This window comes from Drosophila subobscura, chromosome J (assembly GCF_008121235.1).
Source record: "Drosophila subobscura isolate 14011-0131.10 chromosome J, UCBerk_Dsub_1.0, whole genome shotgun sequence".
Lineage (NCBI taxonomy): Eukaryota > Metazoa > Arthropoda > Insecta > Diptera > Drosophilidae > Drosophila > Drosophila subobscura.
This window is the reverse complement of record NC_048532.1, coordinates 21254831-21278941: the sequence shown is the minus strand read 5'-3', so window position 1 is coordinate 21278941 and position 24111 is coordinate 21254831. Positions and strand designations below refer to the sequence as shown.

The 24111-nt window shown below is 45.9% G+C and overlaps 1 protein-coding gene across 2 annotated transcripts in view; it reads right to left on the bottom strand.

Annotated features, from left to right (window-relative positions):
* Window positions 1–516: 516 nt before the first annotated feature.
* The window catches only part of LOC117894579, a 92799-nt gene continuing 69204 nt past the window's right edge, over window positions 517–24111 (bottom strand). Inside the window, exons 4-6 of one of the 2 annotated variants that reach the window (XM_034801721.1) lie at window positions 18750–18785; window positions 1665–1928; window positions 517–1589 (exon numbers count right to left, since the gene is read on the bottom strand). In XM_034801721.1, coding sequence (XP_034657612.1) covers window positions 822–1589; window positions 1665–1928; window positions 18750–18785 — 1068 coding nt within the window. In that variant the 3' untranslated portion in view covers window positions 517–821. Of the gene's footprint in view, window positions 1590–1664; window positions 1929–9944; window positions 10317–18749; window positions 18786–24111 lie in introns of those variants that run through there. The other variant, XM_034801720.1, reaches the window with a different exon arrangement.

Genomic DNA, 24111 nt, shown 5'->3' with positions numbered 1-24111 from the left:
AAAAAAAAGATTGCATACTTCAAGGTTCAAATATTTTGTCTTAAAAATTACATTAAAAATGTGTAGCATACTTCAAGGATCACTTTTTTGTCTTAAAAATTTATTTAGTTTTGTAGCAGGCAGCTTTGGGTTGTGTGTCATTTACACAGTAGCGCCCCCGCGATCACGGCGACCACTTCTGGAACTAAAAATCGTAGTTCAAACATTTTTCCGCGCCACTCTGACCCACCACAGTGTATCGTTGCTGCTAATTATTTATGGCACCGAAATGTTGCCGGCAACATGTTGCCAAGCGCATTGCGTCGAGAGCTCCAAGGGCCGCACTTGAAAAATTAATGAGAGCCACTCGAATCGCTAATCACATGTAAGTGAAGCGTTCCCTGGCCAACCCTCCGCCAGGATTCATCTCACTCACTCAGTGGTGAGGGAGAGGAAGTGGCGGGAGGCTGAAGGCAACAGGAAATCGTGTGGATTGCTGGGGCGTGGACACACATCTCTCGAGGGTTGCATTCGCAGGATGATTGCATTGTTCCGATTTTATTTACGTATAATTTACTTTCACAATAGAAAACTTATCAATACGAATAGAAATATTTCAATTAATTGGTAAATGGTGGACCCTCAATGTACAACTAAAATCTGGGGACCAGATCCTGGCCCTGGTCCATAAACTATATCACAAAAGCCTTCTTAGTGGACTAATACGCATAGAGAAAACAATTCCTATATGATATTTCTTTCACCTATCGTTCCCTTTGCAGTTCGATATTAATAATCCCCTTTAAAATACCCTCTAGAATACCCTCAGCCGCCCTCTAAGTCTATATTTCAATGCTCTTGGCCTGCAAACTCTTGAGTATGCCCAGGAGCTGGAGAGACTCCAGCGGCTCGAAGTCATCCGCATAGCGCACCGCGGACGACTTGACCACATGTCGCTCCCTGGGCATGTCCAGGGTGAGGGGTAGCTGCTCGGCCATCACCGAGTGGTGGGTAATCAATGCCTTGAGAGTGCTGAACTGCTTCTTGGCCCCCTTCAGGCGGTACATCTGGGTGCGCGTGGACTGCACGGGGTAAGTCTTCACCTTCCGTTCGAGACGCAGACAGAGCTCAAAGTGGCGGGGCGTGCTGCGGCGGAGCAGGAAGCTGCCTGGAGTCGACTGCTGCAGATGCTCGTGGGCGGCCTTCGCACTGATGCGGGGCTGGTACCAGGCGCAAGCCAACAGTTCCGGCTCCTCATCATCGTCGTCGTCCTCGGTGCTGTTGGCGCTGTTGTAGCGGGGCAGGGATGTCCGCTTCTTGGGCGAGCTGCGACGCTGTTTGTTGCTCGATGTGTTCTCCACCAGCAGCTGGCAGCAGTCGGAGATTCCGGCATCGGACTCATCCTCCTCTTTGTTGGAGTCACTTGGCTGACTGCTCTGCCAGCAGTTGAGCGACAGCAGCGACTTCTGGGGCGAGCGCTTGGGCGTGTCCGCATGGCTACTGCTGGAAATGGTGCTGCTGTTGGAGTTGGAGCTGCAGCTGCAATCGGCATCCCTTTCCTCCTCCTCTTCCTCCGCGTCGGCCTGGTACGAGGAGTCGAGAAGGTCCTGCTGCAAAGCGAAAGGGGAGAAACCATACGGTTAGTCTTCCATTGTAAAGGGAACTTTCTTCGGGGGACTACTAACCTCATCATAATCACTGGTTGGCTCTTCATTCGGTGCCCGCTCCTTTTGCGAGGGTTGGGCAAACAGTTTGCGGTGCAGAAAGTTCTTCATGCTGTCGTAGACCTTGTGGGTGCGACTCTGAATGGGCTCCTCGGTGGCCACTGCCGCTGCTGCTGACCTTGGGAACTGCAGTTTGCTGCTCCATTGTTGGCACTTCTCGAAGGACGAGTCTTTGTACTGCCCGTAGATGTCGGAATAGGCTGGACACTTGATGGCATTGCGTAGCTGTCGGAACGAAAACAAACGATAAGGTGAAATTGTTGGTTAGTTTTGGCCATGAGAGAATTTGTAGCAAATGTCACATAAATCTTGTACCCCCAGCCCTAAGCTCTCATTTTTTTCCGTTGAAGAGTGCTCTCTTATGTAACGAGAACCATTCAGATAACACACCATTATCCCTGTTTTTGTTTCACAGTCACAGTCTCAGTCTCCCCCTCCGTCTCTGCTGCCCGAGTGCGCTTTGTTCTGCTCTTGCCATTGTCAAATCCCATCCCATTCCCATATTTAGGGGCCTTTCCCTTTCTCAAATCTCTCTCTCGACTCTCATCCGACTCCTGCTAATGCTTTTGGGTCAGTGCCTGCTGCCTCCTGCTGCCTGCTGCTGCTGCTGTGATACTCATTCGTATCCTTGTAATGCGCTTGCTCTACTTGTTCATTGTTGTATAATTTGCCAGCCTGTTGTTTTCACTTCTTGTATTTGCCTTTCAGTTCGCCCATAAAATATTCATAGCGCAGGCAGGCAGGCAGTCACATGAGTACCAGGGGTTCCAAGGGCTCAGCTCGTTGGGATCCTTCATAGTTAGCTTTGCCTCACTGTCACATGAAAATATTTGAATAATGCTCGCTTTTGACTTTAAAGTTGCAGCAGTTCCAGTGCTACTCCTTCTGCTGTTACTTGTGGTACGTAAAGGCTTTGCTTCCACGGATCTTTAATAACTTTTTTATAATTTCTAGAGCTTGGCGACTGCCCGGGAAATCTACATGTATGTGGACATGTCGGGTATACCATGGGAATACGAGTTCAGGGGCATCTACAACAACACCTTGCGGCAACGTGTGACGCAGGTTGTCTACAATGGCCGCTGGACGGATCCCATGATAAGAGGCAGGGATCTGGATGCTGCCTCTTGCACAAATCCTTTAAATCTACTCATCGCTGTGGCTGCTGCATCCTTTGTTATAGTCTAGTGGGAGGAAGAAAGGGGAGTTCGATCCCATTGCGCTGCAGGCACACCCCTTTTTGGCACGAATCGAAATCCTTAAATCCATTGCGTGTGCGACACTTCAGCACGCACACACACACACACAGAAGCAACACTCCAAAAAAATGGCAAAATAATGAGCATTCAATTGAATGGCAGGCAGTCCGGGACAATGGTAGCTCCCAGGTAGCTGCAGCTCTTCGCTGTACGTGGGATAATGAAATTGGATTCAATGAATAAAGAGTAAGCGGCGGGGAGTGGCAGTGGCAGTGGCAGTGGCGGCTCCCCTCTCTCATAATTCAACACATTCAATAAAATACAAATGCAAAACCAAACAAAGGGAAGTGCAGACGCAGAACTTCCGTTGCACCACTCCACCATTGATTTGCATTTCCAATTGAAAATCTTGTTTATGTGAACGGACATACACGACGAAAATTGTTTCTACATCTTGTCCAATGCCCATTAATTCGTGGCCAACGAGCCATGGCCAGAAGAGTTTCTTTGATGTGGCCACGCAGCGCATAAATCTGCTGCTAGAGGTTTGACCAACAGCACAGAGCAAAGAAGGTTGTCGAAGGGGAGCGTAAAAGCGGCGTGAAAATGCCTCAAAGTGCACCTTTTATCGGCTTAAATCAAACACACAATGGGGCAACAAGCGTTTAATGGCTACGATTCTTGCCAGTTACATGAGTTTTAATTTATGCAAAGCAAACCCCAAAAAGGAACAGTAATTTCAATGATAATAGACCCCCAAAAGAAGATTCCCAAAATGGAATCAAAAGAAACAGAAAGAGAAGAACTTGAGCCTCTCCACACGGTAGTGACCAAAAGGTGTTGGCGTTGCCCTCGTTTGATTGTGTGTGTCTGTGTGTGTGCGTGCTAATGCAATAATCATAGGGTCTGAGCGGTCTGTCTCTGCATCAATCCCTCGTCTGTCTGTCCCTCTATCCATCCGTCCCTGATCCTGCCCTGCGGAAAGGTAACTCTAATTGATGATGAAGCATAGCTCCGAGAGCCCACTACCACTCCACCACTCTCTCCCTCTCTGTGTTCTCGGGGCTTCTATCTATCGTATCTCTTTGTTTGGCCTGCGAGGTGTTAGCATATTTTCGTAATCAAAATGTGTTACAATAAAAACTTGAGGAAAACTCAGGTAAGAGCTGCTGCCGCTCTGCTGCTCTGCCAGCGCATCGAAGCACCTACGACAGCTGACGAACAACAAAAGAAGATGGAAGGGAACCCTTCGGTCTTTTGGTTGCCCTTTTCCCCCACTCCCTTTCTGGTCTTATAAAAACAGTTGTTAAATTTTCATTTATTGTGCATTTAGAGTGAGTCGAAGCGGGGAGCGGGAATCGGGGATATCGGCAGGGAGAAGAAAAATTAGTTGAAGTGGCGGGGCAAGATGAGTTGATGAATTTATTGAAATGTTTCCTTTTTTCTATGCAACGCCACTTGTGGTCCCACACAGTGGAGGACTCACCGACATATGCCTGAATTTTCAGCCATGAAAAATCAAGCAGCTGTTGAAGGACCCACCCTTCCGTGGGCAGCCCAAACCCAAACCACAACCTGCAGCTTTTCAGTGGCTCTGCCTGGTGGCTATTAAATTGCAACCGCAATAACGCTAACCACTCGCTTATCCTTCACAAATTGGGCAATTGCCAAAGCAGCTGTGCTGCCAAAACAAAACTCCTCCTCCTTCATCTGTTTCTCCTTCTCCTCCTCCTAGTCCGAAGAGCAACCCATTCCACCCTCTGTTCCACCCATGGCAATATCAATGAAATTTTGTAGATTCTTTTAGACATTTTCGAATGGAAATTAGTAATATTTCAGATGGTCGCAAGCATTAGGGAACATTTTTGAATATTTTGTAGACATTTCGCTTTTAGTTCCAGCTAATTTGACAGTTTAATGCCACACGAACGGGCAGCGCAGAGCAGCGTGGAGCAGAGTGGAGCGTTCAAAGTGGATCCCCCAGCACACACATCACACACGTGTCGTTTCTGTTCCGGGGGCTTTCAAAATGTCAGAGATACATGGACTCGCGAGTAGTTTATGACATTTTTTAAAACATGTCTTTCCCTGCTGCACACACCCCCCATCCCCACTCCTCTCCCATGAGCACTTTTCACTGAAATATCCCAAAAAGTTTCTGTTAAACGAGTGAGTTCGTTTTTTGGGCATCTCGTAAAATGATTTTCCCACTAATTTAGTTTTATATGCAGGGAAAATGTTTATGGTTTTGTTTCTTGTGTTTGAAATTCTTCTTTTATTGCAATTAGCTTTGCCTTTTGCTGGAAAATCCTTTGTTTAGACACATGTGGCGTGTGGCATTGGCTTTTTTTTACGACTTTCCGTGTTGCTGCGCCTGCCGAGGCTTTTCTGTGGCATTTTTATAGGTGTAAAAAATTGGGTCATATAAAAAATTATTGAAATGTGAAACGAATTGAGTTGTTTCTTTTTGTTTCTGCTCCTCTTCTGGCCTGCATATGCGTATATTGTCTGTGTTTTTATGTGAGTTTAAAAAACCATTTTGATGGGTTTATTAAATGCAAATTAAAAAATTGTTGAAATTTTAATTGTACTTTATGGGGCGCAGGTCGTTTTCTTTGTATTCTTTTTACGGGTTGTGTGTGTGGGGGTAGGGAATTCTCAAGAGACGATGAGAGGGCATGGGGGAGTCTGCTATGCAAATGAAGTGGAACAGCAGGGAGGGCGCGGGTTAGGTATAGGGACACTCCAACGTACAAGTGGTCAAGGCAATGAACTTTTCAAATTTATCATTTTGAGGGGTTAGCGAACAATTTAATTAGAGCGAGACTCACTCGCGCTCTCTTGCTCTCTCTTTGGCAACTTTTTTGTGCTGCAACTACTAGGAAAACCCACGACGAGGAGTGCACTGGTACCGGGGTATTATGTGCTCTTGGTCTAGTCACTCAACTTTTGCTGTCCGTAGTAGTTTTCGCATGCAAATAGTTCTGGCCGAGAGTCTAGAGCCGCTTCGTCGTCTAATGCACACACAAATCCTTTGGTGGGAAGCCATATGAAACTCAAACAGCACGACGCGGACTCGGATACACGGACACGGCCGTGGTTACCGGGCATGGGATTGGGAATGGCAATGGACAACGTGCCACTGATAACGATGATGTTGGCTGCTTGGTTTGCTGTTGCCGGACTGTTGTCAGTGATGGCCAGACGCTAAACCAAACCCAAAACTATTTGTAGCCAGGCCCTGCACACGTACAACCGTATGCGGATGGAGAGGGGCACAAAGACAGATATGTGTACATATAGACGGGTTGGCTATACCGTTGAAAGCTTTTTTGCATATTTGCATTACATTTTCATGGCGTGGCATGTGGCAAACAAAACGAGGGGCCGGACAGGACAGTGCAGAGGGACTGAGGCGGGGCGAAATACGAGCACACTGCGAAAATTTATATTGAGTCGAGCGTAAAAATAACAATGCAGACAGATGATGGTCGACGACTACGGCGGCAGACACAGTAGACAACGACGGACGCCCAGACGGGCAGACAGCATGAAAATAAGTGAAATTGTTGTTTACTCAAAACGACGGGGCTAGTCCGGAGTCACACTCGGGCTACACAGATCGTCAGATACAGCTACAGCTACATTCGTGAGCAGTGAGCAGTAGTTTGGGCAAAATATGGAGCATAAATTACAACAATGCATGCAATGCGAATGCAAAGGGGCAATCCGAGACTTGCCAGTCGCCGGCTATTTAATTATGCTCATCAATTGTGCAGCTTTCTGTTGCAGTTGCAGTTGCATTTGCAGTTGCACTCCGTTCCCCCACTCCTCCCTGCCTGCTAATAAATCTTTTGGTTTAGTCAACGAGGCAAGCGGCGTCGTCTGGTTGGAAATTTCAAATTAAATGCACTTAAAATCATCGCAATTAATTTCTATCCTTAGAATTTCCACTTACCGAACCAAACTGAGCCCCAAAATCAAAGATTCAGTGTGTGCTTGTGCCTGCCTGTGCCCTCGAAAATACATTTTACATGTGTACAACACGACCATGGGATATAAGCATTAATCATTGGCCTTGAGGGTGCGACGGAGCGTGAGTTCTTGTGGGGAAAGTGCATTAAAATGCCTTAGAATTTAAATGCCTCAGCTCATTGCTGCTAATCGTCGCCAGAAGTTGATTTAATTTTAGCTGCATCTCATCGAGTATTATGAGGCCCATCATGCGCCAGACCAGACCAGACCAGAGCAGTCCATCCCCGGAATCCGGCCGAAGCGGCAGGAAGGGCACCGATAGGCACGATAGAGGACCAGACCAGACCAGAAGCCACTTAGGCAGGGCGATGATGGCGTCGGAGCATGGCACCATAAAGTGCCCGGAGAGGCAGATGCCTCAAAACAGATTTATCCAACGGCAGATATAAGCATATTGCATGTGTGTAAGTGCATCTCATGTGTGGCTCCATTGTGGAGTCTAGGAGTTGGGTTTATGCAGGGGAAAGTACGAGCTATAAATCATAACTAGATTCCTCCTATGGAAGATGCAACATTCATGGAACCATAACTCAAATGTTTGTACGAGAATTCGGAGTAATTTTGATCGTAACAGAGTGGGAGCTTCGATCCACTCCGTGGCAAATTATGATCTCCCCAAACATAACAAAATATCAACTGAATTCCGCTTTGCTTCTGCCGACTCTGAGCCCAGTGCTCAGTGTATCTTTTGCTTTCTTAATTGTTTTAGATTTTAATCTGGCAATATGGTTGCAGTTGCCTCCTTGCCCATCCATCCATCCTCCCTGACTGCACGAACCATATGGTCATCAGAGCGACAACAGACCGCGTCCAGCTGACGTCCCAAGCCAACAGTTGTGTGACAATTTTATTAGTTCTGGTCTTTTGCAGCTTGTCTCGATTCCATTCTGTGCGGAGTGCCTCGCATCTTTGACCCGCGACAGGCGATGCGATGCCTTTTATCTCGTATCGTGAGTCGGCTAATTGAAATCGTTTGTCAGCACAGTCGGCCCCAACCCCAACCAAAACCCCACCCGGACTGTAAACAGACAATTTCCCTTGGGCAATAGATTTTGATAACGGATGCCGATTGTCGATTCTCGATTCCTGTATTTGGGGAGGTGTCGAACGATTTACGCTGCCTTGAAAGAAGTGTCTGAGATATGCTCAGAGATCTGAGAATTTCAGACTCTGCATTCTTGCAGACTCTTTTGAGTTTGAAGAACTCTTTTGTGCGGTTCAAGTCTTCTGGGTAAATCAACTCCCGTTGCGACCACACCCGTCACACGACAAGCAGCAAAACGACAACTTCCTATTTCAAAAGACAATCCTTTAGGGAGCCAGAAACCCAAACACGGCAACACCCACAACAAAAAATGAAAAAATTGAATAAAAGGAAGAAGGAAAACAATACAGATTTCCATAGATCAAAACAAAAAGAATCCGAGTCGAGATAAAGTGGCAGGGCCACAGCACAGCGGTGTGGGATGGACTGGCCATGGCTCTGACTCCGACACTGGAATGAGTGTCAATTCCCGTGAAAAATGACAGGCGCAGAAGGAACAATGATGGAAAATGCACAGCGAGCAAGCAGCACAGAGGAAAGATAAAAGAGGAGTAGCCGGGGCAGAAGGCAAAACGCAAACTGTCATTCAGTTTGAAATTACAAACTTTTTTTCCCCAGATTTTGTCACTCTTTTAAATAAATATTTTGATAAATGGTAAGGCGGAATGGTAGGGATGGAGGCTGCTGCTGCTGCTGCGCTGGCTGTGCGCATTGTCACTCCACGAGTAACTGCAGCAGCAGCAGCAACGCGGGGGAAGTCAAAGTAGGAGATTAGTAAAGCAAAGTAGCTACCTAAGAAGATTTACCCAGAGATCTGACGGTAAATGAGACAACAGAGAGACGGCGAGAGAGAGTTGACTTTCAGGTAGCTTCTCAGGTAGTTTGTCTTAATTAAGATATTTGACTAATCTGCTTTTGGGAATCAACATCATCAGAGCCAGAGCCAGAGCCGAAGCCAGACGTCGCCATTCCACACCATCGACTTACAGTATAGAGCAGGCGATAAAGCCTAGTTAGCGCTTATCGCTAATCAAATACAAATACTCGAATAGAAATCCATTTAGTCGAATCAATCATTATCTTTATGGGCGAGCAACATATGTTGTTTCCATTGCTGATTCCCCCTCCAGTCTCTCCATTTTGTTTGCTCTACTTATCGCCAGGAATCGCTGCATTTACAATTTGATTTATTTGATTTATTTTTCTGATTTCTGTTTGCTGGCTTAACGCTGGGCTTAGAGCTGCCCTCCCGCCCGCTGTCAGCTGTCCTCTATCTCTCTGCTGTGTTTGTTTTATATACTTTGATTTGGTTTTTATGCAAATCATATTTATTTGATTCTATGTGATTTACTGTTCCACTGATTTACGCCGACAGTCGAGTTTATTATGCTTCAGTGTCCGCTCTGGCTGTTGTGGGATCTCTCGTATCTGTGACACTAAATCATTTTAATTGTTGTCGTTTCGTGTTTTGAACTTCGTTATGCACCCCCCACAGAACACAACTCTCCGCCGCTCCACAGATGGTCAGCATGGAGCGGAGCTTACTGTGGATAGTTTGGTGCTAAGTGTGTGCGTGGGTTGGCATGGGAGGGAGACACTACTACGTCGCACTCTGTGCCTCCTTTGTGAATGGGCGGGGGAGTGTGAAATTTTGTATAGATTCTGTGTAATGTGTGTGATATTTTATAAGCTTTGGTTGCCAGTTACCATAGTTGGAAGCTCTGTTACATGGTCAAGGAAGCTATTTACTTGTGAGGGATGATCTTTAATCTCTTCCCTTAAGTAACTGCCCACTGGGAGACCCTCTTTAATAATCCTTAAACCCCATAGTTGGTAGTTATTATTCTACTAAGGAACATAATCATAAATCTTCCTCAAGTAACTATCTTTTAACCACAGTTCCTCAGACAGTCCTAAACTATTCCTCCCCCCCAACCCATTTGCATATTCTGCGAGACTCACCATCTTGTTCTTGTTCTGCGTATCCTTTTTGTTGCGTTTGTTGATGTTATCCGTGGCGCCAAAGCGATTGTATTGGAACAGGCGACCCATTTGAAGCAGTTTTTAGTTTGGTTTTTTCGTAATGTTTACACTTCACTCCACAAACAAATCCTAGCCAATGCCGCGCTGTGCCGCAAGAAGTATGCAAAAGTCGTAATCTTGGGAAACTTATGGGATTCTTTCTTTCGAAATGTGTTCAATAATTTAGCCGCGTAATCGATTCAAAGTCGAAGTCCGAAATCGAAGTCGAAGTCCGAAGTGTATGTGAAACGAGCGAGTCCGGAGTCCGGGGAGCGATGCGAGCGATCAGTTCGAAGTGCGCAGAGGGAATGAAATGAAAACGCCGCCGAATGCATTCGAAAAAGTACAACGGAAAATGAGCACGAGACGAAAGCAAAGAAGAAGCAGGGCAGTCAGCAGGCAGGCAGGCAGCAAGCAGGCAACAGCGCCCATGAGGTGAGGGTGAGTGAGAGAGAGAGAGAGTGAAGAGAGTCGAGCAGAGAGGGCAGCAGCGGCAGAGATACAAAATTTCATGACAGGGCAGACGGCGACGCTGGCGTCGACGTCAACCGGCGTTGTTCATGCATTTACCGCTAGTTCTATGCCTCTGTGTGGCTGTCTGTGTGAAGAAAAACCAACACAGGCACACAAAGAGAGACCAAAACACACACACACAAACACGCAGAGGAACAAATACAGACACACACACACAGGCAGAGTCACACAGCGACAGTCACACAGAGGAACGAACACTCAAAACAGCAGCAGCAGCAGCAGCAGCAAAATAGACGAAGAAAAAACCACTCCAACAAAAAGCGAAATGAGAAAAATTTACTACAACTACACTGAGAGAAAAAAGAGTGGGGAGGCAAAACAACAAAAAACAAATGACAAGTACATGCAATGAGAGGAACTTCTGTTTTGGGCAGTCGGCATGGGGCGTTGGGCGGGCGGAAAAAGAGTGAATGAAATGCGAGGGCTGTGTAATACAGGCCAGAGTTTGAGTCTTGCCGTGGTGACTGCTGACCCAGGGGGTAGGCAGAGTAGGTGAGTGAGTGAGTGGTTCGGTGCGAGTCCTCAACAAGTTGAGTTAAGAGTGGGTGGTGGTTGCAGGGGGTTCGCTCTAGAGTACGGGCTGGACCGCTGGGCGAGCGAGCGAGTCATTCATTTTGGACAGCAGAAGGAAAAGCGTCCAAGCCAAGTTTTTGACTTTTCATTTCTGTACAGAGTATTGAAGGCGCTTCGGGTTTGTATGGGTGTCCACCGCTCCATGTGTGTGTGTGAGAGTGCTTCCCCTGTACGAGTGTGTGTGAGTGTGAGTGTGTCATTGATGCACGCTCTACATTTGGCTTCTTCATTTGCCTCTGGGTGCCTTTTGCTTATTTGTTTAACGTACACTCGTAATCGCATGTGCCACCCACTCGGATGCACTGCCTCCTGGTTGCTTCTCCCCCCTCCCGCCATCTCCACTACATTGAAACTTTCAGCTTCTTCTTGCTCGTTTGCCTTTTTGCCCGAGCCCGAGCCCGAGCCAGAGCATAAAATAAACACAAAAAACTTTTGCAGTCTCATTCAGCAGTGGGGATCCAAAGAGCCACCCACAGCATGCCGTAATTATCATTATCCTGTGCCCCTCGTTTGCTCTCTTTCCCTCCCCCTCTCTCACCATCTCTCTCTCTCTTTTCGCTCTCGCTCCCATTTTGCGCTTTTCATTTTCTCTTCTTTTTTCCCGTGCTGTTTATACAGGCAACTATGGCACTTTAATTGAAGTCAATTTTTTATACTCTGTGGTAACTTTTACTGCTGCTCCGCCCCCAACCCCCGCCTCCCTCCTGCAGCTCCCTTTTGGAGCCATTTTCATTGAAAATAATTTTGCAACTTATTAGCACCTCCGGAAATTATGAGTTCAAGCTTTTTTGTGGCTTGTTTACGAGACTGCGCTTGGCTTGTTCCATTTTCTCGTTTCCCCATTTTCCCCATTTTATTATTAATTGAGCTGCTCCGCTTTTGGCTTCAGGCGCTCCCCCTTTGTTCCCCACCTAATTAGTGCGACGCCTCGGAAGGATGCAAGTCCCATCAGGAGTGCAGCAAAGGATCGGGTTAATTGAAACACTTTTCGGGGCGGAATATGCCGCAAATGACTTTTTATCAAAGTTTCCGGACAGCTGCAGCTAATACCTGATCAAAACCCCCTAATATATCATACTAAAGTCCCCTTTCTCCCGCTGCTTTAGGATAATCCCATATTTTTGCTACTCTTTCAGCCCTGCCCACCGATAAAGAATAGAATGCTGCCAGAAATATTACCCACATCTCGCACCCCTCGGGATAAAGTAATTTTTTATGGCAGGAAATCAGAGCCAAAGGACTGCTGATTATAATTAGATTATAACATTAATAAGTCGCTCTAACAAATGTTCAAATTTTCCGCTTTGTAGCCAGCATATCAGCCAGTATCATCCCACTGTGCCACCCTCCCTTCCGCTTGGGTGGCGGTTGAACGATGACCCTCCTCCTTTGGCCTAGCTGATATTTTGGCAACAGTTGCGAAAATTGAATTCGGTTGCAGCGTTTAATAAATATTTCCCATTGTATCGTTTGGCAACGCATCTCGCATCGATGAGAAAGCACTTTCGGGACACTTAAGGAGCGCAACGTGTACATAAATCAAGTGCAACCCCTCGAGAGGCAATCTGAAGAGAGAGCTGCTGCTGCTGCTGCTGCTGCTCATCGTTCGCTTGGGCTTGTGTGAATTGCAGTTTCATTAGATAGAAAGCTTTTCCACACCCACCCACTCTGAGGTTGATTTGTCATCACAATAACATTAATTTTCTTGGAGATTTTCGTTTTTTTGATTTTCCAATTGAATGTTGTGTAAATTTTGGCAGCTGTTCCCAGGACAGGACCGCACACACCCCGTTCCCACTGTCCCATTCCCCCAGAGAGCAGCACTTAATGTTCGTCAATTATTTGCAGTAATTTGCAATATTTTCCTAAATGCCTCGCCACTCAATGGTGATCCTCCCCTTAAATTGTTTTTAATGGCCATTTGCACTTACAGGGCACCCATTGACTGCAGGGGCATACACCCCCGCACCGCATCGTCGCACAATCGAGGAGAGGCTTCAGCGTAATGGCTTCATCCGACTCTCTCTCCTCCATCGACGGCGATAAATGGCCTACAAGGAAGGAAATCTCGCTCGGATTTCTGTTCTGTTTGTTATTGTTGTGTTCAGGTCGTTTGGTTTTACTTTTCGGCGTTTAATTTACGAGTGTAGTCGCAGCAGCATCGCACAAGGAAAATAAATGTTAATTTATTGACAGAGACAATGCCAAACAACATTTCGAATTTCTATCGCATCACACAACCCACCGGGAGGCCGACAGCAAGTGTTAAAAATGTAGTTAACAGATCTGCCTCAACAAACAATTTGTTTGAAACGAAAGAAACGCAAATCGAATGCAACCAGCACACCAGCACAGACACAGCTCCAGGGCATCAAGATTGTGTTTGAGTCTCAGTCTAAGTCTAGGGGTCTGGGGCTCTGGTGGGGGCTTTCCCATTGAAGAATTGTGTGGCCCGCGGTGTCTTTGTGTGGCTTGGAGTTCTTTTTCTTTAAATTCCACATTCTTTTTCCTTCGTTTCATCTTTAACCCGATTCTCAAGTGTCTCTGGCAATTATGTATCTTTATAAATGATTTGTTAGGGGTGGTCTGATGCAGTTTCAAGTGGTGTCGGGTCTCTGGGTAATCCTTTATTTTATACGCATACTTATGTATTATCCATCCCAAAAATTATGTGTGAAAACCATTAAATCTAACTTTAATTGTTTTCTGCTTGTTGCACTGTTGTCAAAGCCTCTGGGGCACTGGCACTGGCACTGGCTCTGGGCTCTGCTTCGTTTTCCACATTTTCCCATTTGGATTTTAAATTTTGGTTTACGACTGCGCGCCGGCAAGTTCTACAGATATTTTAATTGCTGCGCTTTGCGTTTTTCAATGTTCTCATTTTATATGTTTTGTGTTTTGTTTTGTTGTGTGCGTTTCCCCGCCCGAACAGCGCCCCGCCCAGCTACACAATCATAAATCATTTTGGGGCCTCTTTGGGGGAGGGCAAACATCGCCTTTTTGAATAATTTTTGTTGTTGAATTTTGATTTAGCTTTCGAAGAAGCGGGCAACAGCGCAACAGTTTGTGCTATTCATATTTTATAGGACATTAACTTGTCCCAAAAGATAATTTCATTTGACATGGCTTTGGTGGCTAGGCAGCCCTAGATTGTAGACTTTCTTCCCATACTTAGTTGGCATTTCCCGATCGATCAGTCATTTATCAAATGTCAGCAAAAGTTTCTTTCACTTTACCTCTTCTTTCCCATCAACATTAACGAGCACCCAAGGCTTCGCACCGCCTTGGACCGCCCTTTCCCATATTTCTTCTGATAAAAAATAAAGCGCGCCCGTTGCATTTTGGAATTTCTCACACGTTTCGTTATATATCAAATTTATGTATGTTGTAGTCGAACAGTTGGGGGGAAACTCCTCCCTGCCTGCCCGAAGTTTTGTTTATTTTCCCTTGCATTCTCCGTAATGATTTCGATAACGCCCACATTAACGAGAACTTTCCGCTCGCTTCGGTTGAACAATGAAAACGATTTTCCAGCAGCACAAACAATTATAGCGATGCATAAATTAGGCACAACCCAACTTGAATAACTAATTTCCTGTACGGCAATTACTAAAAAAAGAAAGAGAGAGAGAGAGAGCAGCAGGCACAATCTACATGAGGGAACAAAACGTTCACTTACAATTCCAGTTCCAATTCCAAGACCTATTCCGATTCCAAGTGCAAGTGCGCGTTTAATGAGCATATTTGGATGCATGATACACTTAATCGCTGGAAAAATGCACACAAAACGTACACCGAATGGACCCGCGAGTCAAAGAGGAACTCGAACCAATAAAAAAACGTGACAAAATGCAAGTTTGTGATAGCAAAGTGTTACCCTATTTCCGAGGCAAAGCGAATGGTAGTTATGGTAGAACCGCAGAAACAACCACAAAAAGAGCAGACCAGAGCAGAGAGTGCTTGGCTCGATAAGGTGGAACACGACAGAACAGAACAGACCCGAACAGATCGCTGCATTTAATGCAGAACATTTTGATAGAGGCGCAGAGGTAGGGCCTGGGTCACGGGTTACGGAGGGGATTTTTATTTACGTTCCTACTTCAGAACAGACAAATAAATCGTAATTGGCGTACGAGGGTTTTTTTTATTATACGATAGGATCGTCGTCTCGTATCGAGTGGTTCGGGGTTTGTTTTTTTTTCCATGCTCATTAAAATGAATAAAATGGAAAACTCGTAGCGTAGCGTGAAAAACAGCCGAAACGGGCCAGGAAAAATGCCAAAGAGCCGAAGTGGCGTTTTGCGGTTGAGGCCCTTTGTTTTCCAGGGCCCTTTTCCTCTCTCCGTGGCGGAAGTAGTGAAGTGTTATCGCCATTGAAAAATCTGTAGAGCGATACTAGAGTAATGATAGATGCCCGTCGAGCTGCTGAAGGTGCCGTTTTTCCTTTGTTTGCTCGGCGTGGAGATATGGCAAGCAGATACGACACAGAGTGAGACTGAGAGTGCGAACAGCTGCACAGAAGTTTGTTTAGGGTTTCGTTTCGGAAATTTGCTGCAGATTTTTGGCAATTATTTGGGAGCGATAGGCGAGGTAAACAGATTGGGAATTGGATGATAACGCTCCCAAAGGTTATGGTTCATTATTTGAATGTCAAAGCAGCAGCTACGGGTTTGAGAGTCGTGCGAGAGAGTCAATGTTCAGCGGGTTACTTTCGGATAGTTTTTCCCCAGGGTCTGGTAAAACTCCAATGCCAACTAATGACTGCCACTGTCAGCTAACGACTGCCTTAGTGACCCAATTTTCCACCACGTGGAGAACTGCCAGCGTAAGAGATTCCATTTTGTGGGTAGAAAACCCCTCAAGATTAATGAACTACAAAAGATGGGAGCACAAATCATGTGAAATTGGAGAGAGACACATATTTCCCGAGAAGAACAAATGTGTGACAATTTCTCAAAGGAAAAAGGATACCAAATGCTCCACAACTAGCAGAGGCCCCAGGCACAGGCACAGGCGCACGCACAGTAGGTGTCACGGCCAAGTGAGAATGTCACACTTGCAGCTTACGAGTAGACATAAAAAATATGCCCGTATCTGAACCTGAACCTGAACCCGAGCACCAGACTTCCCTTCAGACTCCTGCCCATTTACATCTTTCCTCTCTCCCGTCGCGACATTTGGGCCGCGACCCTCAAAGGTGCACCAAAGGAGAGGCGGACAGACGGTACGTGTGCGTTCGGTGCCGCCAGGATGTGCCCATAATCAAGATGAAGACATGTGCAGTCGTTGGGCTTGTTATCCTTTACTTAGCCGTCGGTTTTCCTCTCCGAATTAATGGGCCCAGCCCCTTGGCGGACCTTAGCAGCTGCCGGCAGACGCTGCTTTTCCTCTGCATCCTTCATCCTCCATCCATTTGAATATTGGGTGTTGGATGAAATTTGATATTTTTCCCAGGCAGGCAGACGGTCCCGTTCCTGTGGCAGGAAGTGAGACTTGTAATTTTCGATATGGGCGCCTCTCCTCTCCTCCGCGACGCACTCGTATTTGTTTGGAATTAATGAAATTTAGACATAAAAATATATTTCCGAACGAGAAGGGCAAACAAACAAAGTAGGAAGAAGCGGATGGGAGACACGGAGAGAGGAGCAAGAGTGGTCCTTAGCCTCCTGTTTGATGTGACTCATGAGGGTAATCAGTGGAAATTGAGTTATCTTTAAGGACATTTACATTACAGCATATGCTGCTGCCATAGAGGAATGCCATCCACTGACAGTGTGTGTGGGTGTGTGTGGGGTCCTTTTAGTGAAAAGAAACTTGGACTTGGTTTTGTCCGAAAACGATTTTGATTTGCAAAGGAAAAAGTTTTACATAAAGAAACGAAAATGGAAAAGAGACAAAGTTGCAAAGGTTCTTCTGGGCTCTTTTTGCTTTGTTTTGGGATGAGATGAGAAGAGATGAGAGAGCAGCTCGTACTTCAAGTAGCAAGCCGCCACACACGCCTCTTGTTATCGCATCAGCAGCAGCATCAACAGCATCACCTATGACCTAATCCCCAGCAAAATGTCACCAGTGCTGCACACTTTCGACGCCCATTTTCGCTTCGTTTCCCAACAAAGATCCTCTCTAATCCCGGCTCCTACTGCCTTCTTTTTCGCCCCCCCAAAAGGAAAATCTGATGAGTGAAAGATGCGGCTAGACAACAGCGCGAAACGAAATCCGCTTAATGCGATTTTCAAGTGGAAAGCAATACGAGTGTCCTTGTCGTCTCTGACTATGGCTCAGTCCCTGGCTCTAGCTCTAGCTCAGTCTCCTCATCCATTAGATTCCCTTTTGCTCACATTTTTCAAGGCTGCACACCGAGGGGAATAAATCGTAAACAATGCCAAAAACTGGAACAAAGAATTGCAAAAAAGAGGAAAATAGAAAAAGAATTTTTAGTAGAACAAAAAGAAGTGCCTGACTGTCTGTCTGGACAGCTTGAGAGCGCCGCCGACAGGCAGACCGAGAGCCAGAGCCAGACCGGAGCAGGAGGCCATTGTCGCAGGCTGAAGGATGAGTAGAGCCAGCTAGAACCTAGGACCAGGGACCTAGGCCTAGACCTAGACACGTCGGCGTTTCGCTTCAAGGGTAAATGCAATTTTGGCACAGCCCGAGGAGAATTTATAGTGCAGCAGCAGCAGCAGCAGAGCACATCAGTTAATGACGTTGCAATGGAAAACAAAGCGGGAAATAATGAGTTTTCTTTTTTGTGTCCTTGTCCCGTACTCGTCTATCAACCGCAACACGCAACACACACAGAGACAGAGTCACAATCACAATCAGAGTCAGAGTCGGAGTAAAGTCAATTTCAGTGCTCGAGGCAGCTGCACGGGAAAATTCAATTGTAATTGTGTTCGTACCTGTACCTGTACCCCATCCTCATTCTCATCCATCCTCGCATATCCTTTCGCACAATGGCCAATTTAAATGGTGCTGTCAGCAGGCAGTCCTCGGCCACGGAGCACATCCTCTGGCCCAATGTACAATGGGGCAAGTAAATTAAAAGAAAATACGAAAACGCTTGTTTAATGAACCGCTCTCCCCAATCATAATTTTCGACAGAGATACAAAGACAACACGGGAGAAAGGTAGAGCAAAAGAGAGAAGAACTTTTAGCCACTCATTGAGACAGCAGTCGGACAGCTGTCATAAGCAGAGCGATCCCTTCCAGAGGCCTTGTCAGTCAGTATCTTTCAGATACACGCTACAGAAAACGGTCCAATTAACCCTTTAGTCGAACGCCTGCGATATCATTGCCTTTCCCTTTCCATTTCCCTGTCCCTGTCCCTTCCGCTTCTCCCCATCCTCACACACGACCGACTAAAAAGTATTTTCGTATTTCGTGTTTATTTTGGTAATTCAAATGCATCGTTTTAACCCTTTTCGTGTTGATGTCTTTTAAATGCGAGCGAGCTGACTGTGTAAATATTTTCCTTACTTTACTCCTCGCTGTCAGTCAATGACTGGAAGCACCAGAGACCGGCAACACAACAACAACAACAACAGCTAGAGATGAGCGCGTGTTGCCCCATTATAGAGTCAGTTTTTGATCGTGAGTCAGTAAAGGTAAATGAGAGATATTTTAGATGATAGCTTTACCTTTTTGTAGCTGATTGTAGCTTCACTTGTGTGGAACTGAAATTGGAAAGAAAGAAATGGAATTTTAGTATTTCTTTTGAACTTTTAGGCATATTTTCTACCCTCTTTTGGAGCATAATATCATAGATCTAAGATAATACTATGAATAAAAACTGAATTTACTCTTTCAACTCTTCTGTTCTCCTTTTTCATTGTCATACTCCCATCTCTCACAAAATTCAAGCGTGTTAGGAGTGGAACCGCGCATCAAGATACAAAAGTTACTATCAAAAGATCTTAGCTGCTTCTCTTTTCTTTATTGTTGCTACTCTCCCATCTCTAGTCTGATCTCCTACCCTCTTTTGAAGCCGGGGTAACTGTATCTTCCCATCGAGTGTCCTGCCCTATATCATTTGCATAAATGCAGAGGGGCCCGGCCCGCATCCATTTGCAACCCCTTCGGGGCACTCTGACTCTGACTCTGACGTCTCTCGGTTGCTGTTTCTGTTTGTTTATCCGCCTCGGCGCCAGTCTCAATTACTTTATTGACCCGGACAGAGCATCCACAGTCGCTGTACATGACGATTGCAGTCACAATCGCAGACAGTCGCATCCATCGATTGTCGCTTGCAGATTGCATTTCAATTGCGAAAACTGCGAGTATTCCGGGTGCATTTTGTAGCTGATTTATGTGCCCCCATTGTTTTCTGGGCCAAGACGGAATAGTTCTGATTGATTGGCTTGCCATTCAATTGTCAACGGAGCGTAATCAAATTGGCTTATGTAAACAATGCTGCAGCTCGAGAGCTCGCTTCAGCGATATTTCCAATTGAAACCGAGTTGAAATGTCAAGAGAAATATGATTTACGACCCCAGATGCCGGCGAGGCGAGGCGAGGGGACAATGAAGACGGAAGAAAAACGTCAACCAGCAATTCTTTGGCTGCAATTGAAGACGTTTGCCATCGCATCCTATCAATCACCGCTCAGCTCAGTGCAGTACTCCCAGGGGTCGAAATCAAAGTCTATTTCGGAGCAGAAACTTTGAGTTCATTAGTGACTCTATTTCTATAAGCGTAGGAGAGTTCAATGCCAAAAAAACGTAGATAAGCTACATTAAAATCGAATCAGATGAGCGCCAAAAGGTAATCACATAAATCAAATGCCACAAATGCGATACCAAGTGTAAGCAAAAATGTATATAAATTATGATTAGGAGCCATGGACTGCGGACTTGCGGACTATTATCCTGGCATTAGGGAAGTCCGTATACACACAACCGAATGCCATGAAAAATTGTCATTAGGCCAGAGTCAGAGTCAGTGCCAGAGCCACAGAAAAAGTTCAAGCCGGAAAAGAAGCAGCCGACAATAAGCCAAGTTAGCGGCGGCTTTTCTGTGGTTGCCCGCAAAAAGGAGCCAACAAAAAAATACGAATACAGCACGAAAAACTACACATATGCGGGTGCCTTGAAAGGGAGGACATAAATCATATCCTGGATGGTGCTGGCGCTGGTGCTGCTCCTGTGGTTTCTGTTGCCTCTTGTTGCCTGCTGGCTACGCACTCGGCATAAGGACAAATGTTGATGATGACAAAGCGCCATTAAAGGCACATTTACACCCATACACGGCTCTGCAGATGGTCGGGGCAGGGCAGGGCAGGGCACCTACTCTCTCCGAGAGCGCCAAACAAATCACATAAATCAAGCGCGACACTTCGCTTATTATTTGCTGATTTTCCTCTTTTTTTATGTGCTGCTCACAAAAGTTTTCTTTTTTGGGGTTTGTGGGACGGCGTGTGTGGCATTATATATATAAAGATTTGGGTGTTCAAAAATTGACAGGCTCAATTGGAAAATGTATTATAGGAAAATGTATCTAGGAACTGTAAATAAAACTTTTGCAAAGTGCATGGAAATAATATGATTTATGGGAATACGTTTCCTTTGGCAGAATCTAATTTAATTCTTCAAAGAGATATTTTCACATTTGGATGTCAAATTTTGGACATTTCTCCTTTTAATTGCAATTAATAATTGCTTATTTATATAGCATTAGTTTTCGCTTTAAATTTGAGATATTTTTAACCAGGGATAGCATTTATCGGTGCCACAGATCGTGTGTGTCCCACATCAAAGGTTCCCACCGCTGCGCAGTTTTAAGTACCAAGAAAAACAACCGCCTGCCCACCAATTAGGAATGCTATTAACGGCCACCGCCTCCATAAAGATAGATCCTCTTTTTGAGTTTTTTTTTTGCCGGCCAGGTAAATCGATACATAAAGAAGGACGACTCCTCCTCCTTGCCCACCACATCGAGGCAGGTCGCTCCTTCCTCGCTTCAATTAGGATTTTCATAATTTCCCACATCGTGAAATTTATTGGTTTCGATTTCCGCTCCATTGCCTCATCTGCTGGCTGACCACACCCACAAAATCCTCACGATGATGACGATGATGATGATGGTGGTGGTGGAGTCCTGCTGGCCTTGGTCTTGATGTCCTGCAGGCATCAGCAGCTTAGGCTGCGGTCTCCTGGCTGTTCCATTAATTGAAAAAGTCTTTAGCTTAAATTATTAAATTGATTTTTATTCATTTTTAATGGCACTACCTGCAGGACATCCTGCCTGGATCCTGGAACCCGGATCTGACAGCTATGCCTTAATGGCAGCTTATGTGGCATTAGAGTTTTCATTTTTTCGCCCCGTTTTTTATAAGTTTAAAGCTTTGGTGCCCCTGGGGATTTCTGTTGCTTTTAGCAGCTGCTCTTGGGCTTAACTTTGCCACAAAACTTTGACGGCCAGAACATATGCCACGACACTCTACTGAGTCATCAATCAGGTCTATTAGAAACCACCAAAAACTTGACACAAGACTGTCTCATTCAACCCTATGTCGTGTCGGGTCGTGTATGGGTTGGTAATGGGCCCAGGCACGGGGGCATTAGTCTGCAATTTCATGCCTGATGTCCGCCCAAGCCAAATAATGACACTAAAAGCCTTCGACTTTGGGTTCCAGACGCGAGTTCTTGTTGCATTTTATATTCCTTCTTTCTTGTTTCTTTTTTTTTTGCATGTCAGGGTCACATTTGGCCTTCACCCTCGCAAGCAACTCCAGGGGACGCGACTCGACCCGTCGTCTCAGCTGCAAACTGCAAATTAAACTAAACACAAACATAATTTCTCAGCACTTAGAAGCGAAATGAAATTATGATTATGCAAACGCCGCTGGCGAGTTTCACACCGAACGAAACTTTTACAACCAACCCTCCCTGGAGCGGAGAGACTGAATCAAATGAGTGAATGAATGAAGGAAAGAAGTTTCGGACGCGTGCCGAAATGAAAACGTCATGTTTTCGAATGAATTTTTTGAATTATGATGTTGAATGTTGACGCTGGGAAGCGACATGGTCATGGCCACGGGACATCATCTGGGACCTTCCAGCACAAGGCATTAAATTAATTCAAAACGCTCGCAGGACACGCGCTTCCAGGGCTTTTGTCTGATTGCCAAAGTACGGCATCCAAAAACGAACATTGATGAAAGCCCCGATAAAAGGTGAGCACCGGGAGACAGCCAGAAATTCTATCTTTTGTGGCGCTACACAGTAACCAAAGTCCCCTGGGACCACGACAGCTTATGGTGGCTGCTGCTCCTCCTCCCACTGCTCTAAGCGAAAGTTGAGGGTGGGTTGGAGAGTCCCTGAAGAGTTATCTGTTTGCACTTTCGATTTTGAGTTTATTATTATTGGCGTTACTTGCCAATGCACTTCTGTTTGCTTGCCACATTAGTGGCCGACACACCGTGACTGCTCGCCCCCCGCCCCGTCTGCCTGCCTATCCGTGGAAAGTTCTGTAGTTCTGGCCTGTCTGCATTTGTCGTTTACAAATTGCTTTTCGTGTTCCACTCGCATCTATTTTGCCTGTCTGCATAATCAGGGGTTGGCGTTTTGTCCGGGGGGGTACGTGATGGTGATCTCTACTCTCTCTCTCTCTCTCCGTGGCGGGGTCTATTTTTATATGTCCTACGTCCGCTGCTTGTTAAGGGAATGGCTGATAAGGCACGTGGCCTCATTTATCAACTGCCTCGCGCTTGCAACGAGCGAGCGGAACATGCAACTACAACTACGAACTCCGTACTATACGGATTCCTATTCTTTCGATTCGATTCTTTTGCCAAATTGTTGGGGGTAGTTTCTAGTATATGTCTGGTCCGCCACTTCCTGCTGCTGTTGCTCTTGCTGTGGGGGAGTGGGAGTTCGCTGTTGTTGTCCTGCACTTGAGTTGTAAATTTGATTGTAGGAAACACGTAAGTATTTTTCCCCCATTTTTATAGAGTGTGTGTAGAGTGGAGTTCTGTTTCGGTTAAGGGGTTCCCCCGATGGTCTGTTGGTTTTTCTGGTAATTACTGTTATTATAATTTCTGTTGACTGCTGCACCGGCGAGACCTTCCAGAGGGGGAGTATCTCCCTGGCGTGTGCCTCTGTCCACGTGTACTCTGCTTGTGTTTCACTTGGCTAACTTGGCAACCCACCCCTGCTGTCAGTGCTGTAACCATAGCTGCAAATCCTGGTAATGATACTCGTACTCGGTCGTACCTCTGCGATTTCTATCTCACGATTCCCATAAAGAGACAAGATTATGTCATCGCTGCTGTTAAAGGTAACCATGTTGCAGATCTATAATTTGAACCGAGCTTATTCCGCTCCAGTTACCGGCCCTTGTGCCATTCGATATGATATGATGTAGAGCTGGAAAGTACTGAAGCTGCCGCTGCTCCTAGGGTGGTGGCTGCGTGTGGGGTGACCTCCCCGTTGGCTTCAGTCTCTCTGTCTGTCTTTTTTGCTGCCGTCACTTGAGTGTAGCGTAATTAATCTTCATCTAGAATCTAGAATCAAACGCCTACGCGACAGTTCCCCCCCACTTTCCTATCTGTAACTTCTGCTGCTGCTGCTTCAGCTAATAAAACATTTTCCATAACACGCACACAGCACACAAAATGCCTAACAAAACAAATTTGTGTTAAGCGCACTTCACGTTGATGATTCTTAAACAAATTCACAATTTGTCTCAAGTGAGGTTTCTTTTTTGTCAATTTCCATGGCAAGGCAACCAATTGAACCTCAGCGGAGCAGACAGAGTGGCAATGCCAGAGGCAGGCAACGAATGAAATGAAATGCTGCATTTATCAACAATAAGATCAGTCAGCAAATGATTGTGGCACATATATTGGAGGGGGAAAGGAGCGGGGAGCGGCAGTCGCTCTCTTTACTTCCTCGCTTAATGCAGCAGCTTCAAGTGTGGTCGTCGTCGCAGTCGTCGTTCTCGCTGTCGTCTCTAGTGGGAGGTCGTTCGGTCAGCAATGCACGCATGATTTATTCCGCAGGC